The sequence below is a fragment of the Macrobrachium rosenbergii genome, chromosome 58, assembly GCF_040412425.1.
Source record: "Macrobrachium rosenbergii isolate ZJJX-2024 chromosome 58, ASM4041242v1, whole genome shotgun sequence".
NCBI classification, from domain to species: domain Eukaryota; kingdom Metazoa; phylum Arthropoda; class Malacostraca; order Decapoda; family Palaemonidae; genus Macrobrachium; species Macrobrachium rosenbergii.
This window is the reverse complement of record NC_089798.1, coordinates 15129042-15148973: the sequence shown is the minus strand read 5'-3', so window position 1 is coordinate 15148973 and position 19932 is coordinate 15129042. Positions and strand designations below refer to the sequence as shown.

Sequence of the window (19932 nt, the reverse complement as noted above, 5' to 3'; positions counted from 1 at the left end):
GGCCTTACATAAAGTGTTATACATGAAAATGTGTGCAATATCATGTAGAATACAACAAAAAATAAATCATGGTTGTAGCTTTTATCAGTTTTGAAATATTTTCATATAAATTATGATAAATAGAAAAAATTCGACCTTCGGCCAACTTTAACTCTACTGAAATGGTCGAAAACTGCAATTGTAAGCTAAAACACTTACAGTCTAGTAATATTCAATCAATTACCTTCATTTTGCAACAAACGGGAAGTCTCTAGCACAATATTTGGATTTATGGTGAATTTTAGAAAAAACTTTTTTTACGTTATGCGTTACGAATTCATGCATCATTTTATGATAATATTTTCTCTGTGTTGCTTTGATCGTTTTACAATTTGTTATATACCAAAATAATCGCAATTTAGTGTACAATACAACGAAAAAAAATAACTCATTAGCTTTAACCATTTTGCTCACAGCGCGATTTGTATACAATTATATATGAAATTTTTTTCACGCTGTCATATATTCCAATATTTATATATGATAATGATATTTTTTTCATTTTTGATGGCTGTATACTAAACTTCAGGCAATGACAAAAAAAGGAGCCAAAAATGAACTCTTAATCTTGAAAACTAAGCGTGCTGTGATTTTTTGAAAAAAACTTTTTTTCCACTTCGCCGCTAACTCCCGAATGACGCCGGCATACGACAGACACTTTTGTAAATAGAGGCTCGGCGTTTAAGGGTTAATCAGCTTCTTACTCTTTTCCTCCTCCTTGGGGATTTTAATGCTCACAACCCCATATGGGGTGGGAACACGACAGATGCCAAGGGTAGGATTTTGGAGGTTATTATGGATGACCATAATATCAATATACTCAATAATGGAGCCATGACATACCATAACATCTACTCCAGTACTTATTCGGCTATCAATCTGAGCTTTTGCTTGTCTAGTGCTCACATTGATTATGAATGGTCAGTAAATGAATATCCAAATGGGAGTGGCCACTTCCCAATTCATATGAAACAATTAAAAGTCAGCACTCGTGAGTCACCTCCCAAATGGAAGGTAGATGAAGCAGACTGGAAGAAATTTTGTGAGTCTGTTCTCATGGGCAAGAATATAAAATCATTTCCATAAGTGAATGTAAAATCATTTCCATCCTCTCGGAGGCATATAATTACTTCAATGACACCACTATCAATGGTGCAATTGCCTCTATTCCAACAACAAAAGGGAAGCCCTCTAGACCAGCAGTTCCTTGGTGGAACAAAACCTGCAGTAGTATGAAAAAGACCACTAAAAGATGCTACAAAAAGTATAAGAGGAGTGGAACTGCGGAAGCCAAAGTTATTTGCTAACGTGCTGTGGCCAAGCAAAATAAATATTTTAAAAAGGCAAAAAGATAGTCATGGATGTGCTACATTAATGGCATTAGCTCAAAAACACCATCCAAAATGATTTGGAAGAAAATTAAAAAACTAAATGGCAAGTTTGTCCCTGAACCTCTGCCTTCCCTTAAGATAAATGGTGACCTAATCACCCAACCAGAAAAGGTCACAGAAAAATTAGAACATTTCTCGAGAATGCTGAGTGGTGAGAACTATTCTCTAGAATTCCAAGATATTAGAAATGCCCAGATTTTTCTTGATTTAGGTGAAAATAATTTTGAACCATATATATGATGCAAAATTTACACTGTAGGAACTCAAAGATGCCTTACAAGAATACCAAACCATTAGCTCCTGGTGAAGATAAAATACTCTATGAAATGCTGAAACATCTCCCAGAAAAGTAAAAGAAATTTCTTTTAGAAATTTCTTTTAGATATAATAAATGAAATCTAGGAACCTGGTATTATTCCTAAGAGCTGGAAATTACCACTAATCTTCCCTATGAAGAAACCAAACAAGGATCCTACTTTACCCAGCAGCTACAGACCAGTAGCTCTCACCAGTTGTGTTTGTAAGCTGATGGAAAAGATGATTAATACCAGACTTGTATGGCACTTAGAAACAAATAAATTGCTTTCTCCATTCCAGTTTGGCTTTAGGAAAACTAGATCTACTTTAGATCCCTTGCTCAGGCTCTCAAACTAAATACAACAAGGTTTTACTAAACAGTGCCAAACAATAGGCATTTTCTTTGATTTGGAAAAGGCATATGACACCACATGGCATTATGGTGTTATAAAAAAGTTGTATAAGATGGGCATTAAAGGGAAAAATTATCAGATTTATTAATTTGTTTTTATCAGAAATATATATAAAGGTAAGAGTTGGGAATCATGTATCATGACCTTTCTTGCAAGAAGAGGGAGTTCCTCAGGGTAGTGTCCGTAGTGTCACCTTTTTTGCTATTGCCGTTAATGGAGTATTAGGAAAGATATCATCACCAGTAAAAGGGTCTTTATTTGTTGATGATTTGGCTCTGTACTGCACAGGATATGATGCAGCATCTCCTAGCAGGTTCATGCAAAGAGCCATCGATAAAGTAAGCAAGTGGGTTAATGAGCAAGGGTTTTGATTTTCCGAATCTAAGACTGTCGCTGTTCGGTTCTGCAGACGCCGAACTAAGGAAACCATTCCAACTCTTACCTTAAATGGAATAATTTTACCTTACTCTACTGAAGTAAAATTTTTAGGAATGGTCTTTGATGAAAAGCTCACTTGGAATAATCATATTGACCAGTTAAAAGTGAAAGTGAGGAGATCACTAAATATTTTAAAAGCAGTATCTAATTTTAATTGGGGTGCTGATAAGAAATCGTTGTTAAGGCTTTATAATGTAGTAAGTGTATGTAAGTTAGACTATGGCTGCCAAGTATACTCATCTGCTTCAAAGACTAAACTTAAGGAATTGGACGCTGTGCATAATATGGGGCTAAGGATCTGCACTGGAGCTGTTAGAGCTTCACCCATAGAAAGTATTTATGTAGACCCCCATCAGCTACTGCTGGACTTGAGCTAGGTCTGAGACACACCATGTGGCTGAAAAGCTCGAAGGAGAATCCTTCTTTTGAGATCTTAAAACAGTGTGACTCAAGTGTTTTTGGATCTAGATCTTCTGTACCATTTCAAATCAGACAGCTGGGTGAACTGGAGGATGAAAGTATAAAAACTCAGAAGATCCCACAAGTGAAACATCCTGCTATCCCTCCATGGTTTATTCCAGCAATAGATGTCTGCATTAAAGAGACAAAGAAGAAAGATCATCCGGCAGAAGAAGTCAGAAACAAGTTTTTGGAACATGATGAGAGGCACATAAATGACAGGAAAATCTATACAGTACTTACGGATCAAAATTGGAAGATGGAGTAGGATGTGGAGTGGTGTGTGAGAGGGAATCATATATATAAAAGTTATCAGACTTCTCATCCATATTCACTGCTGAAGCAACAGCCGTAGTTGATGCTTTAGATCTTGCATCTGATAAGACGCTTAAATCCACAGTAATATATAGTGACTCAAGGAGTGTTTTAGAAGCCTTAAAGAAGTTTAACCCTACCCATCCCTTAATTCAAAAGGTCAGGAATGGATTTTTTATCTTTCTGTTCGCCACAAATCAGTAAAGTTTAGTTGGATTCCTGGGCACACTGGTCTAGAAGGGAACAAACTAGCTGATAGTAAAGCAAAGGATGCTGCAAGATGTGATTTCTTAACTAATAAGGTGCCACATTTGGATGTGTGTCCAGTTATCAGACAATACATTTGTACAAAATGGCAACAGAGATGGACTTCCCCCATTTTATCCACAAATAGGAAGTAAAGAAATACTAGAAAAAGTATCGATTTTTGGAGTTTGGGTTTTAATCGTAACAGAAGATTTGAGATCATCGTAACACGGCTTAGGATTGGCCATACCCGCTTCACTCATAGCTATAATTTAGAGGGAGCCAGTGCCTCAGTTTGTGCTCGCTGTGGTGGTCAGCTACCCGTTGAGCACATGCTGGTGCACTGTCCTAAATTTAATTGCCTTAGGGCAAAGTACTTACTAACGGGGAAGACTATTTTAGAAATTTTAAATGATGACGTTGAGGTAGATAACCTTATGAGTTATTTGAAAGAATCTGGTTATTTTAATGAGATATGATTTCAGTATATTTAATAAAGATTATAGTCATATTTATTCTTATACAGTACTAAGCATATATTTTGAATATAGAAGTTTAATATACAGGCAGTCCCGGTTTCACGACGGTTCCGCCACTTAATAACGTTCGGTTACGACGCTTTTCAAATATATTCATCAGAAATTATTTCCTTACGGCTGTTATTTTGTTCCAGCATCCGATCCGGAAAGAAATATGGCCCCAAAATGGCAGAATAATCATAATTTGAAGGTTTTTTGATGTAAAACTCAATAATAATGCAGTTTACATCGTTTTCAATGCACCCAGAGCATTAAAAGTAAGGTTTTCTTATGATTTTTGACGATTTTCGACGATGTTCCGCATACTTTTCGGTTACGACGCGGCGAAGAACGGAACCCCGTCTTACTTATTTTTTATTGGTTCTATCTAATATCATTCTTCATTTTTTACGTTCTGAATTTTACTAGTACAGTATATCATCATTCACCTATTCATTATCAATCATATCATTAATTTATATATTTCACCTTCATTATGGCATTGAATAATTCTGATGGGTTCCGGTGCTTGGTCTTCAAGACCTAAATTTCATAATCAGTCAATCAATCCTACGGGTCAAGTATCTTCCTGCTCTTGCTCTCTGCCCAGCTAAGGTTACAACAAGCATTACCACAATGCTAGCCTTTTCTATTTGAAATGCATTCCTTTATAATATTTTTTGAGTAGTACATGCCCATTCTTCCCACCTCCTATCAGTGTCGGATTCAGCTATGTAATTACTTGGTAAGTGTCATATATAAAAATGACATTTTTATAATAAAATCAGGTTTTATATATACTTACCAAGTAATTACATGAACAGAGCCCATCCCTCCTCCCCGACATGGACATAGAACATAAACGAACTGAGCTCTTTAGCTACATTGTACCTGTTCTTCCCCGAAAGTGGGCAGGGCACTTTCCTGCACCAAAACAAAAGAGTGCTACCACGAATTTCAATTCTTAAGCTGCCGTTTAAAGTAGAAACTGTAGCTATCTAATTACTTGGTAAGTATATAAAACTTTATTTTATTATAAAAATGTAATTTTTCAAGATGGCTGTGCTGATACTGATTGGGAATTTGGATAATATAACTGACTTGTAATGAAGACAACTAGGCTCTGTACTTTGTTAAAAAGCAGCTGTTTTGAAATAACATTCAAGTGCAAAGAGTAAGCTTAGAGTAAGCTTGCACACTGCTAGAACCACTCACCATGCCATCAGGCCTAACTTGAGTAGGGTGTTCCTGCTCTGTAGTTGTGGAAGAGTAACAAAGACACTTTGTTCATTATTGAACAATGTGATTACAAGAACTTTATTCATGATTGAATAATGTGATTACAAGAACTTCGTTCATGATTGAATAATGTGATTACAAGAACCTGAGACATTGTTTGGCTGTACTCTTGATTTTGTTGTCAAGTGTGGTATGATCTTCAGCCACTAAACCATGGAAAAAATAAGTATTAGTATAGGATGGCAAGTGTTGATGATAACTATGTGGTTAATTTATGTTGTTATATGTGTGTATGATCGTGTACGTTTATTTTTAATTGTACATTTCATCTTTAACATTATTTCCAGCGCTGAATAGCCACATAGGTCCCAGTGCTTGGCCTTTGGCCTAAATTTTATATTCAAATCCAATCCAATATGGAGTGATGATGAGAAACACTGTAATTGACAGCAAAATAATTACAAAGGAAACTGGATTTGCAGGTAGACGTTTCTTCAAGGGGGTATTATAGCAACTACAAAATATTTAGAGAAAAAATGAAAGTGGAAAGCATTATAAGTGATGGTAATGAATTATATGAAGGATGGTGGAATGTGCTGTAAGACATGAAAATACTTGCATTATAGTTGTAGTAAATGGATTAATAAAAAATGAGAATAAACAGTTTTTAAATGAAAAGTGAAATAGTTTACAATAGGTTAATGTGTATTTAAAACTCATTAAAATATGAAAAATATGGACTGAGATCCAATACCAAATGTCAGTATTAGTCAGATTGATTAACAGGGATGAAATCAAATTTTTAGAAGTGGGGAACATAATGGGATATCATATTAAAAAAAATTTGTTTCAACAAAAACGTATTACTCTACATTAGCTCTTGTTATGTATCTGTGTAACTTCGGACATTAAAAAAAGAGAAACCTTGCAGTTCCATCCTTCATTCTATTCTTGAAACTTTTGTCTTTGGAAGACTTGACATGTCCAGTGCAAAAATGTTAAAAGAAAGTTGCAAAAGTGTCCATTATGCTTCCTAGACGAAACCTTCCTTTGATTTTGAAATCTTACTGAGGCCGTATAGGAATTGATGAAGCAAGTTTCAAACCTGATCTTACTCTGAAGAAGATTTTCCTCTGGCCTTTGCATTTTTGTAGAGTAAGTGAGCTACAAGCATTGCTGCTACTGTAGAAGGCTGCTTAGGTGTGATCTTTGCTGCTACCTTCATATCAAAACCAAGATTGGTCTTTTGTACTCTGCTATTTTGTCTCTTGTCACTCTTTGACCATGATTAGAACAGTGGACCTTCTCCTCTGCCAAGTCAGAGCCTTAAGCCTTTATCTTTACAAAACGAGATTAAGGGAAGTCCTGGTTATCCTGTCTAGAGAGGAAACCAGGAATCAAATAAGAATTCTGTTTCGTATATACTGGAATGAATTGTCTTGTGGGCATAGGATACTGTGACAGATGGTAAGGCTGCTTAGTTTACCTTGGCATATGGGCAGTGTGACAGATGGCAAAGTTGCTCAATTAATGGTTTGCTTCCATGAGATGAGAATTTTATCTACCACTTTCATTTTTTAAGTAACTAGATGTGAACACAGTTTTAGTAGCAGGTTTATGGAAATACCAAACAACATATTGCAAGTTTTTTTTTCTGAGGAAGTGAACCCACAGGTGGTAAGAATCTTTTCAGGCCCTTTGGTAACAGAGGGGCAAGTTCTCCTTGTTTTTGGGGATGGTTCTAGTCAGTTAGGCCAGTCATCTTTCCACTTTTTCCCCTTATCGGAACTCAGACAACACGGACTCCTAAGTTATTTTTTCCATCACACATACTGTATAAAACCTATCATCTCCCTCATTGACATATTTGGGGAAGACAGTATAAGCTCCATAACATTCCCAGATGAGTGGAAGGCAGACACTGCTTGAACACAAATTACACACCTCTTATTGTTATTAATGCTTCCAGTTCTCTCTCAATGACAGTTCCTTCACCATTAGAGTAGTGAGTTAGGATGCTTATGTCATCTGAATTTTCAAGTATGTTCTACAGTTTCAACTATGGCAACAATTTTGGGCTTTGACAACTCCATTCCTCCCCACTTTAATTGATTTGTAGTTATTGTAAATCTAGTTCCACTTTAATTGATTTGTAGTTATTGTAAAACAAGATTGATTTTTCACACAAACGTATCACTTAATTACTGCCACCTTCAGGTGCACCAGCTCCTGTTTTAGACTCCTAAGTCCTGCTGTTAGCAGAAAATGATCATGATGAGTGTAGTCTGACCAGTCTGCAAGCTCTGCAGAGTTGGGATGAGGGCAGATTTCCTTAATTGGGATCCTTCATGTTGAGGACACTTTCTGTCTAGTTATGAATGCATATAATTTGATATTGAAGGTTCCCAGCTTTCATTTGTTAATTACAGAATCTTATTAGTTTTAATTTGATGTTTATTACGATTACAGTATGCCTATTACCAGTATTATTATTGTTATTATACAGGCAGTCCCCGGTTATCGGCGGCCTCGGTTATTGGCGATCCAGTTTTACGGTGCTTGTCTAGTGATGACGATAATCGAATTTTTGACACCGATTCCTGGTTATTGGTGCCGATCTCCGGTTATTGGTGCTGATCCATGGTTATTGGTGGCACTAGTCCCTGGTTATTGGCGCCGATAACTGAGGATCGGCGCTATTATCACAGATTTTCGGTTATCATCACTCTCTCAGAAACAGAACCCCATTGATAACCCGGGACTACCTGTATATGTATATATTTTTTTTGGTCTATCACAGTCACCCTATTTGAGTGGGTGGTTTTGGGGTTCTGGGTTGCATCCTGCCTCCTTAGGAGTCCATCACTTTTCTCACTATGTGCACCTTTTCTAGTAGCACACTTTTCTGCATGAGTTTTGGAGCTACTTCGGCATCTAGTTTTTCCAGATTCTTTTTCAGGGACCTTGGGATCGTGCCTAGTGTTCCTATGGTTATGGGTACAATTTCCACTGGCATATTCCATATCCATCTTATTTCGATTTTCAGGTCTTGATACTTATCAATTTTTTCTCATTCTTTCTCATCTACTCTGGTGTCCCATGGTACTGCAATATCAATGAGTGATACTTCCTTCTTGATTTTGTCAATCAAGGTCATGTCTGGTCTATTGGCACATATCACCCTATCTGTTCTGATACCACAGTTCCAAAGGACCTTTGCCTGATTGTTTTCTATCACTCCCTCAGGTTGATGTTCGTACCACTTATTACTGCAAGGTAGCTGGTGTTTTTTGCATAGGCTGCAGTGGAGGGCTTTTGCTACTGAATCGTGCCTCTTTTTGTACTGGTTCTGTGCAAGCGCCAGATGTTCGCTTGCTATGTGGTTTATGGTCTCCTCTTTCATATTGCACTTCCTGCATATGGGTGAGATGTTGTTTCCATTTATTGTTCTCTGGACATATATGGTTCTTAGGGTCTGATCTTGTGTCACTGTTAACATTTCTTCTGTTTCCTTCTTGAGTTCTCCCCTCTGTAGTCACTGCCATGTTTCATTGCTGGCCAGTTCTTTTGTCTGTCTCACGTACTGTCCATACGTTGGTTTGATGTGCCATTCATCTGTTGTGTTTTTCATTCTCCTGTCTTGGTATATTTCTGGGTCTTTGTCTACTTTTATCAGTCCTTCTTCCCATGCAATCCTTAGTCACTCATCTTCACTGGTTTTCAGATGTTGCCCTAGTGCTCTGCTCTCAATGGTGACGCAGTCCTCTATGCTTAATAGCCCTCTCCCCCCTTCCTTTTGTGTTATGTATACAGTAAACCCCCCGTATTTGTGGTCTCACTATTCGCGGACACAAGTATTCGCAGATTTCTCTGTGGAACGTATCTACCCATTATTCGTGGAAAATTTGCCCATTCGCGGTGTTTTTCACTGAGAAATATTCACTAATTACTGTATTTTCATATAATTTTCATGACTAATTGCAGTTTTTGTGATAAAACTATTAAAATACTCAGGTATAAGCATTTTTGAGGGCTTTTTTTCGTTTAGACTATCAAACTAGTAGTCTGTCTGTATATGCTCTTGGGTGTAGTGCTTTGTGTATTGTCATGTGTTTTCTGGTCTATGCTGCGGAGTTCAGCCTTCATCCACTCCGCTACTCCTGCGCTGTATCTGATTACTGGTACTCCCCATGTGTTTATGGCTTTTGTCATGTTTCTGGCGTTGAGTTTTGACTTGAGTATCGCCTTAAGTCTGCATATATTCTTTCCTGATCATGTCCTTCATCTGTTGGTGTTTTATATCCTCTTCTTCTATTATTCCCAAGTATTTGTATCCTGTCTCATCTATGTGTTTGTTGCTATTCCCATCTGGTAGCTGTATCCCTTCAATTCTTGTTACTTTGCCTGTTTGTAGTTTGACCAGTGCACAGTTTTCTGTTCCAAACTCCATCTTGATGTCCCCAGATACAATCCTTACAGTCTGGATTAGGGTATCTACTGTATTTCGATGCTCTTACCATACAGCTTGATGTTGTCCATGAACATCAGGTGGTTAATTCTGTTGCCTCCTTTCTTGAGTTGGTACCCAGCATCCATCTTCTGCAGTACTTTTGTTATGGGAATCATGGCCACTATGAAGAATAGTGGGGACAGTGAGTCACCTTGAAAGATCCCTTCCTGATGTTAACCTCTGCTGTTCTTATCCCAGAGCTTGTAAGTACTGTATTCCAGTTGTGCATTGTATTTTTAAGGAAGCTGATGGTGTTTTCCTCTGCCCCATATATTTTCAGGCATTTTATTAGCCATGTGAGTGTTATTATGTCAAAGGCTTTCTTGTAGTCAATCCATGCCATGCTTAGGTTGGTTCTCCTTCTCTTACTGTTCTTCATCACCATTTTGTCTATTAGGAGCTGGTCTTTTGTGCCCGTACACTGCCTTCTGCAGCTTTTCTTTAGGTGGGGGATGGTGTTTGTATCCTCTAGGTAGTTGTATAGCCTTTCACTGATGATACCTGTTAGTAACTTCCACATTATTGGTAGGCAGGTGATAGGCCTGCACAATAGTTACTTGCTATATTTCCCTTGTTCTTGTCTTTCTGTACTAAGGATGTTCTCTCTCTGGTTATCCATTTGGGCTCATGGTGGTTTGTGATACAATGCTGGAGTTTTTCTGCTATTTGTGAGTGGGTGTAGGGACTAGAAGTTTTTGAGCCAGTATCCATGGACTTCATCGGGACCTGGGACTTTCCAGTTGGGCAATTTCTTTAGTTGGTGTCTGACTGTGTCTGTCATGATCTCGGTGAATCTTTGCTTTATTCTCCCCATTCTGCCTTGATTTCCTGGAGCCATGTTGCATGTTTGTTGTGTGATACTGGATTGCTCCAAATGTTTTCTCAGTCTCTTACTTGGTTTGGCTTCAGGAATTTCCTGGTGGTTGTCTTCCCCTCTTAGTTGGCTGTATAGTCTTTTCTGGTTGGTTCCGTAGAGTTTGTTCTGTTCATGTACCCTTGGATCTTATGTGCTTTGGCTTTAAGCCACTGTTTTATATCTTGTATTGTGTTGTTTAGTCCCTTCTCCTGTACTTTGTATTTCTCATTCAGTTCCTCTCTTGTTTTCTTGCTTCTTAGCCTCTTTTCTGCCATCTCTTTGAGTTTATTCAAGTCAGATCTCATCGCCATGATTTGTTTTTCCAGGCACCTTTTCCAAGGCTGTTGTTGTTTTGGTTTCTGTTGGGTTGGTTGTGATGGTGGTATTGGTGTTTGTATCCCCATGAGTTCTACTACTAGTCTTGCTCCTGCATATGCCAGGTTATTTGTTTCTGTGATACTGGTGGTGTGGATTAGTCTCATTATTTCATTAACTTCACTTGTTTTTTCCCTTAGATTCTTTGTGTTGTAGGGTTTCATAGAGGGGATCTTTGTTCTTTCTGTATCTGGCTTTATCCATTGTCTGATCTTTTCCACCCATTCCAACCTCTCTGTTACATCTTCAGTGTTTCCTCGTGTGTCATTTCCACCCATTCCAACCTCTCTGTTACATCTTCAGTGTTTCCTCGTGTGTCATTGTTTGGTAGCTCATCATTCCTGTCATTTTCTGTGTCATCATATCTTAGTTCGTCTTCTTGTCCTTCGTTGCTGGGTGTTATTTCTCTTTCCAGTTCCTCTCTTTCTGTTGTGGAGAGCCAGTTCTTTTTCTTTATGTTCCTTATTTGGTCTGCCAGCCTCTCTTCTGTTTGAGGTGTTATTTCTCTCATTCCAGATGTTGACCAGTCTTCTTCTGTATCCTTGGGTTGCTTCTGATGTAGCATCTCCATATTTCCTTATTTTTCTGGTTTGCCTCTGTAGCTTTAGTCTCTGGTTGTTGGTTACTGTCACTGTGGTGGGCAGTTGCTGGATGATGACCTCCAAGTACATGACTGCCCTCCCCGTCGATTGGGTTTTATACCTGGATGCTGGACGAAGCTCCTCTGTTGCCAAAGGTTCCATTTATGTTGTTGTCATTAATTCTTTCATTTCTTTCCAACATTGCTGAGTTTTGCTATTTAACCCATCGAGAATAGGTACTCACTTACAGCTGAGTAGACTGAGGAAATTATGGTAAAGATCCTTTCCCATGGAATCAACACCGAGGAGAGTGGTCACCCATCCAATGACTGACCAGTCCATCAGTGAGCTAAACCACTCTGCCATGGCGCCCGTTATTATTATTATTATTATTATTATCTAAATTGATTGGTTTGTATCAAAGGAAACAAATTTGTTTTAGAAATTTTTTATTTGTTGTAACACTAAAAATCCATCACATCATTACTGCTCGAGTAGCCATTTCTGCGAAAGGAGACTTGTTATTTGGACATAGACTCAGGAATTTAGATCCAGTGAACTACTGAATGACTGGGTCATGGAATCTAGAGGCTCTGGAGACTGAGAAGGGTTTCTGAAATGGGAACTTACCTTGTTTGTGACGCTATAGCCTTTGCTGCTGAAATTCCAAGTCAGTAGTGAACCAAAACACTCTTAAGTACCTTAGCTGATCATGTTCTGTGACAAGTGACAAATATTAGGGGGAAGAGGAGTCAGTCAGTCAGAGTGTAATTTCCATTTGAGGGGTAGTAACTGTAACTGGCCTACAGCTACAAGAGGACCTACTGAGAACAAGTCTAAGGATTTCAGGGCCTGGCCCAAAATTTAAATACATAAATATATGATAGAAGAAATTTCCATCCTATTTATTTTAGAGGCCAGAAATGTAAATATAGCCCAAATTTCCTGACCTCTAACTTTTGTGCTGGATGCTACAAGCTCAAGAGTTATCATAAGCTTTCAAGATGACTTGACATAACCAAAGACTTTTGATATTACACGGATAAATCCTGACACCTCATTTGAGAAAAAAAGAGAGGATATTTTCCTTGTTCTCAGGCTGAAGAGGCAAGGGTCGAATAATAATAAGGGTGCTGAATGAGGTTTAGAGAAGTTGTCAGTATCTTTGCCATAAATCCAGTCACATAGGAGGGGCCAATACTTCAGTTTTTGTGAGAAATGTTGTCAGAGATCACATAACTCACTCTCTTACCTGTTTGAAGTTAGGGCCATTATGAGTGCTGTCTTCAGGGTAAGATCCCGTAGAAAAGTATCACTCATAGGTTTGTACACAGAACTGGATAGGCATTCTAACAACAATGACACATCCCAGGATGAGGACTGCAGTCCTAGGTGTGGGATCCCTTTCTAAAGGTTGGCACATATGGCTAAGGTCACTGGAAGAGCCCAAGTCGTTGACCACCTCTTGAATACAGTACCTCCAAGAGGGCAGTGTTAACCCAGTTGTGAAAAGCCTCTCCTAATGAGCCATTGCTGGAGAGCCTCAATATGTAACAAAATAACAATTAAATGAGTATGAGAAACTATAATAATCATCATAACAATAATCACATTGACAATGCCTTTATAATATCATTTCCATTACATCATTGTTAAGTAGTGAAGAAGCATAAAGATGGAGTGAGAGGTACTGATCTTGAGATGTTTATGAAAAATGTACTTAGTCACAATGTCAGCATCAAGAGGTCACGATGCTAGACTGTTGTCAGTTTGCTGAATAACGGCGTAACATTTATTCTTAATATGGATATTGATTTTTGGTCCATTTCAGTTAGAAAAGTCTTATTCAAGAATTATCCATATCTAATCTGGATGGGCAGAGAGTAACTTGGATTCTAGTTTTTTCTTTTATCATGTCTGGAATGAGAGCTGATACATCTCAAGGCAGGCAGTTGTAAAGTGATGAGTCTTTAATGCCAAAAACAATATTTTTTTATACAAACCCATAACTGTATTTATTTTCCAGTTTTTTTTTTTATCATTGTCCCATGTTCTCACTGTCAAAGTCAGGACTACAGGAAGAGTGAACTGGGTCCACAGCTGGAAACCCATGGATATTGTACGTGCAAGCGCATTATCTGTTTACTGACATCCATATTTGGGTATATTTTTTAGTTCAAAATAGGCAATGTAAGTATATTTTTTGTCATGAAAAGTCAGTTTTGTTTATTAATAATAATGGTCATTTTAATGTTTATGCTTTACTTTCCAGTTTGTGTGTCATGCAAAAGAAAATATTAAATATAGCCCAAAGAAGATGTGGTATATTGCCAGTTTGGTTCGTGGTATGAAAATAGATGATGCCATAAATCAACTCAAATTTGTTCATAAGAAAGGAGCAGTTGCAGCAAGAGAAACTCTGGAAGAAGCACAAGCATTAGCTGTTAAAGAACATAATGTGGAATATAAAAGCAATCTGTGGGTTTGTAAGTATTAATTCCACTTTTTTCTGTTGTGTTGCACATGTACATACATGTTACAAAACTGCATTATTACTGATTATAAACAGCATAGTAGTTATAAAAAGAATGTGACCTTCCCAACAAGGAGGAGCTCATTGTCAGATTACTGAAGCTCACCAGTTACGTACAATGCAAGTTCTTGTTTCCCAGCACTGCTTATTTCTCACAGTTTATATATCAGATGACACTGGAAATGATCCTGACTGCATGATGCAGCGTGAACAGTTCTAGCTTACTGCCATTTTGTTTCTCTGACAAGGGACTGAAGCATCTAGGACTAATTTTGCCACACTAAATTATAATTTGTTTATATTAGAAATTTAGTTTTTTGAAAGTTTTCTATTTTTAAAATCAAAATTAGAAACCCATTACCAATATTCCAGCCATTTCTTGCATCCAGAATGGTCCCAGCTTCAATCCCTCCGTTTCTGTATAAAAGAGAAGTCAGCTGGGAGTTACGTGCATGATCAATTGCTTCCTGTTGCATTGAGCAGCCAGCAGTCATTCTTCATGCATCTAATCCATGAGATGCAAGAAAGTGATTGAAGGAAGGCAGGAACTTGCATTATGTCTGCATGTATCCCTTAATTTACAACAGGGTTAGTAGCAAAAAACTATGTTGTAACTCAAAGCTGTTGTAAATCAAAGCATTACTATTCAGTATAGGTACAATAAACATTAAAGGTATAGTCAACCCAGCCTGTCTGGAGTATTTTGATGGCATCTTTAATGAAACACTAGTGACATTTGTGTGCCGTTATTTGTTAATGTAAAATTATTAGAGACCTATTTAGTTAAAATGAAAATTCATTCAAAAGACAGTGAAGTCAGCAGATAAATAGTCTGTGAGCTTCTTTGTTGTTTTACATAGATTCGTATTAAATGGTACTGCAGTATGCATTTTAGAAAATACTGTACAGTATGATATGGGTAGAAAAACTTAATACAGCATCATAGCAGAAATACAATACCTGGAAAATTATGTAAGGTAGATATACTGAAAATCCACTGTAGGCTAGCATATTCATACCTAGAATAATGATTGTTAATCTTTCTTAAGATGTGATCGTTGACATGTCAGTTATTTATTGCACTGGCAGTCTCCAGGTTGCAAATGTCTGACTTACAGACAATTTGAGCTTGTGATAAATTCCAGTAAAATTTATTATATTAAAAATTCAATTAAGATACAATGGTTGGTAAAACAAATATATTAATAACGTTGTTACACAGTCAGAAACACATTGTGGCCTTGGTGGTTTGTTGTTTCAAGCCTGCCATTATGATGCCAGTTTGAATCTGAACACTTGTCACTCATGCTGAGACAAAATCATTAACTTTTGTACAGTATTTTGTTCAGATTTTGAATTGCAAGCTTTTGTAACTATGCCTGAAGAGTAGTGATGCATCAGGAAGGAAAGAAATCATATTTGAAAAGAAAGTAGAAATAATAACGTTATTGAAAACTGGTGATACCTTATTGTTGATTTGGTCTAGTTAAGCAGTCTTTACTTTTTGTTTATATATCAATTTTGTTACTACAAATGAGGCATTCATTGCATAACTTTCACCAGCTATCTTTGGAAAAATAAGAAAAATGCATTTGAAGTTTAGCAGACTTCAGAACTGTATATCTTCCTTATTTGGAAAGATATTAGGTTGGGTTTGTGTTAGGGGAAAGTCTGAAATCTTGTGCCTTTTTTGCTTTTATGTCAAAATAATGACCAAAGTGAGGAAAATTTGCAATAAGTTGTCAGTAAAGGTGATTTTTTTGGTTGAAGTTTGTGTACTGAACATTTCTAAGATATTATTGCTCAAAAAAATGTCAGAGAGGTTCATAGACAAATATTTCACCACTTGCATTAAACAACAAATTACTGTATTGCAAAATTTTTTATGATCGTCTAATCTGCTTTAGTTGGAAATTGGCAATTTTACTTTATTCACCCTCCCCCACTATTTTGGTAGCATAAGTAAAATTACAGTTTCCGAGTAAAGTGGATTTTGTGATAATTTGTCATCCATGTCGATTAAATATTAAATTCACTTTACTCTAGTGGTAACTTACATTCAGAGGGATTTTATATCATGGTTTATGGGGGGATGTTATATCATGATGTATGTTTTATATGAAGAGGTAATTTCACTGAAAAAATTAGCTTTGTAATTATCACTGCTTTGAAGTTATTACAAGATAAGTAAAAATAATTCTTTTGCCAGTTTCTCTAAACTTATAATCTCAAGAAGTAAATATCTGTATCTCAAAGATGATTGTATGAAATTTATTTCAACTTTCAGGGTCTACTGCAACTTTTTTTACATAAATTTTAAAAATGTTTTTTTTTTAATCAAATTATGTAAACTTCGAGGCTGAAGTTTTTGGTTTCCAAATGAGAGAATTTTGAGCATTGGTTGAATAATGATACTTGAAAATTTGAAGAAAATCCCTTTGACCATAATATAAGAGAGCCAGCATACATTGTAATGGGGCCTTATGACATAGGCTTTTGACTTGTTTTGGGGGCAAAAAGAGGCTGCGGTGCTACTGAAATCAGTGAATCACATGCAAACTTTATGTAAGAAAGTAATAATAATGGAAGGTTTTGTGCCTGTTTATCCTGATCCACTGAGTGGTCAGTTGGTGTGTATCATGCCCAGTCTAAGGATGACCTTGGTGTCTCCTCATTTGCTACAATCAGAATAGCTTCTTGATCCCTGTGACCTTCTCTTCAAGGAGCTTAGAGAGTAACCCTCATGCTGTCACCACTCCTGTCTGCAGAGATACCACCAGTCTCAGTCTCTGAAGTTGTTTGCACCTCACAGTAGTTCCATGGCCAGCAGATTGTGTATCATATGTCTACCTTATCACTAGTCATATTGTGAGGTCCCATGCTCATAAGAAATGAGCTGTCATGAAAAGTGAGATTTGACCCTCCTGCTGCATATGAGGTCTTATGGTAGAATTTGGACCAGGGGATCTTATTCAAGCTCATCTTCCTGCTAGCCTTAGCACTGTCCAGGAGAGTAGGCAAATTTCACAGCCTCTCTTGGTGCAGCACAAAGAGGGTTGGAGGTCTCTCTTGTTCTCATTGGTTCACAGTCTTGTTCAGTAATGAAATTGAAACAAAAACCTAGCTGTGGATGTTGAAACAGATCATCACTAGACTCTTCCTATATACTAAACAGGATGGAAGGATATGCCTCTCAAGACATAGTTTCCTGCTGGTTATTACTGTATTAAGCATGCTTTGATGTCTGAAAAATTGCCTTTTGAGGGAAATGTTTAGATTTCAGGAAAAATAAAAGTACTGTACATGGAGTAATCAGTCCATTTTCACCACCTTCTGTTTGAGAGATTTTATGTTAAAAGTTAAGTATACCTTAGTTTTACCAGACCACTGAGCTGATTAACAGCTCTCCTAGGGCTGGCCCGAAGGATTAGACTTATTTTACGTGGCTAAGAACCAATTGGTTACTTAGCAACGGGACCTACAGCTTATAGTGGTACAAGGGGACTGGGATTACTCATTGGAACCAGTAGTTGTGGTAGGTGAGGTTATCACTCTATTGGAAGTGTCTTCTTCGTCTTCCTCTTTTTTTTTTTTTAACTCCTCCCTGATTATTTTCATTCACCAGTGAAACAGATTTTTGAGTTTACAAGCAGCTACATCTTTCCTGGATGGTTTATTTACTGCTCATTTTTTTAAAAGATTTTCAAGTAGAAACTTTTACTTCACTCTCAGGGCCTTCATCAACTCAAAGGAACCCAAGAGGCTTTTTAGACATTTGCTTCTTGACTGTTTTCTGCCCCTAAGTGCACCTCAACCTATTAGAACTGGCAGTGTCTAGGCATGATCATTTCCTCCCACCTAAATTACAATTCAGGTTAATTATGATTGATAGGTTTGTAATGAAACAATTGAAGTTTTTATAATAATAGCAAAATTTTTCATAAAATGATCATCATAATACTTGCCCTGTTTCAAGTCCCATTGTTGTAGGATGTTTTGGGATTTCCATTAGAAGAATGAAGCATACAGTTCCTTCTTACTGATGGATCAAATGTGGTCATACACAAACAGTAACTAAGTAAATGGTTTTCTGTTGATTTTTCTTCTGTATGCAATACTTCAGAAGTTATGTGGCTGGGGAAATTTGACTGTGAAGACAGGTTTTTCCATGAAAAATTTTATTTTTATTCTTAGAATTTTTGATTTCTTTTTTTAAACCTGCTATCCCCTTGAGATCAGCCCTAAGGAGCTTTCTTGTAAGTCCTACAGGTCTCAGTCTGCAAGTCTAGGGATTTTAGTAGACTGGTCATTCTCACTTAGTAATTGAGAATTGTAGTAGGTTTGAAGTGAAATGTAATTTTTTTTAAAACCTATATAGACAGTGCATTTAAGGATTCTCTTGGCTGCTTGAAAATTGGAAATCCACCCAAATATTGCTCAGCAGTATTATCTGACTGCCATTGACTTTCTGTATTTTAAGAGGGACTGAAGCATCTGTGATGATTTCATGTGCACAAAAAATAGCGAAGTATAAGTATTGTAATAGGTTTGTCTGAAAAAATAAATTTTGTTTTCATATGTAAACACATTTTCTATTTGTATTATTTTTTTCTTTTTGAGTCAAACTCATGCTGTTGTAGAATATCTGCTTATTGCTTCTTTTTATGAAAATAGTTTTATCACCTATGCCTGAGATTATAGTTTTCCATACAGCTGAATCATTTGTAACGAAAGGAATGGTTATCAAAGGAATGCGTCGACACGCTCGTCGAAGATTTGGAACTGTCAGATATAGATACTGCCATTATTTTGTTACCTTAGAAGAAGGAGAACCACCTGAGCACTACTATCCTCACACAAGACATCTTACTGGTCCTGAAATGCTTCAGCAATGGATGGAGGATTTGCGTAAACGGAATATCAAATATGTAATTTAAAGGATTTCTTTTAATTTGTAAAGTAGTTTGCATATACTGGACTTGTGACTTATAAAAGTGCTTGTGATTTTTTCAGTGTTACTTTTGTAAAATATGACGAATAAATGTAAAATTAAATGGGACTTTGGTATCCTTATGAATCTTATGGACTGATTGATCTAAATATCCAAATATTTCAGTCACCTGCCTTACTTGTTTTTATTATGTAGTGCCGTTAACAGCCTTGTTAACTATTTCCTCAACATATTTATTTTGCAGCCACGTTGATGTTGAGTGAGACCAGAACATTGCATTTGCCTTCATTCATGATTTCTAATAGGTAATTTACAATAGATCATACAGCAGTCTCCGTAGAATAAATGGTCAACAAGGTGACTGACGTTGTGGCAAATCATTTACCTTTTCCAGATAAATAATAAATTTTCCAAGAATCAGGTCTGTATGAACTTGAATCCCAGTAATCAAGTACACCTTTCAAAACTAGTTTAACCCTTAAACGCCTATTGGACGTATCATACGTCGACTAAAATTGTCTGTTGGGTGCCGAGTGGACGTACCGTACGTCGACTACAAAAAATTTCAACCTTCGGTCAACTTTGACTCGACCAAAATGGTCGAAAAACGCAATTGTAAGCTAAAACTCTTACATTCTAGTAATATTCAATCATGTACCTTCATTTTGCAACAAATTGGAAGTCTCTAGCACAATATTTCGATTTATGGTGAATTTTTGAAAAAAACTTTTTTCTTACGCACGGGCAGTAACTCAGCCGAAAATTTCATAA

The 19932-nt window shown here is 37.0% G+C and overlaps 1 protein-coding gene across 2 annotated transcripts in view; it reads left to right on the top strand.

Annotated features, from left to right (window-relative positions):
- Window positions 1–19264, top strand: part of mRpL22 (mitochondrial ribosomal protein L22) — an 82483-nt gene extending 63219 nt beyond the window's left edge. For both annotated transcript variants that reach the window (XM_067101881.1, XM_067101880.1), the window contains exons 4-5: window positions 13950–14163; window positions 18924–19264. In XM_067101881.1, coding sequence (XP_066957982.1) covers window positions 13950–14163; window positions 18924–19147 — 438 coding nt within the window. In that variant the 3' untranslated portion in view covers window positions 19148–19264. The remainder of the gene's footprint in view (window positions 1–13949; window positions 14164–18923) is intronic.
- The last annotated feature ends 668 nt before the right edge of the window (window positions 19265–19932 follow it).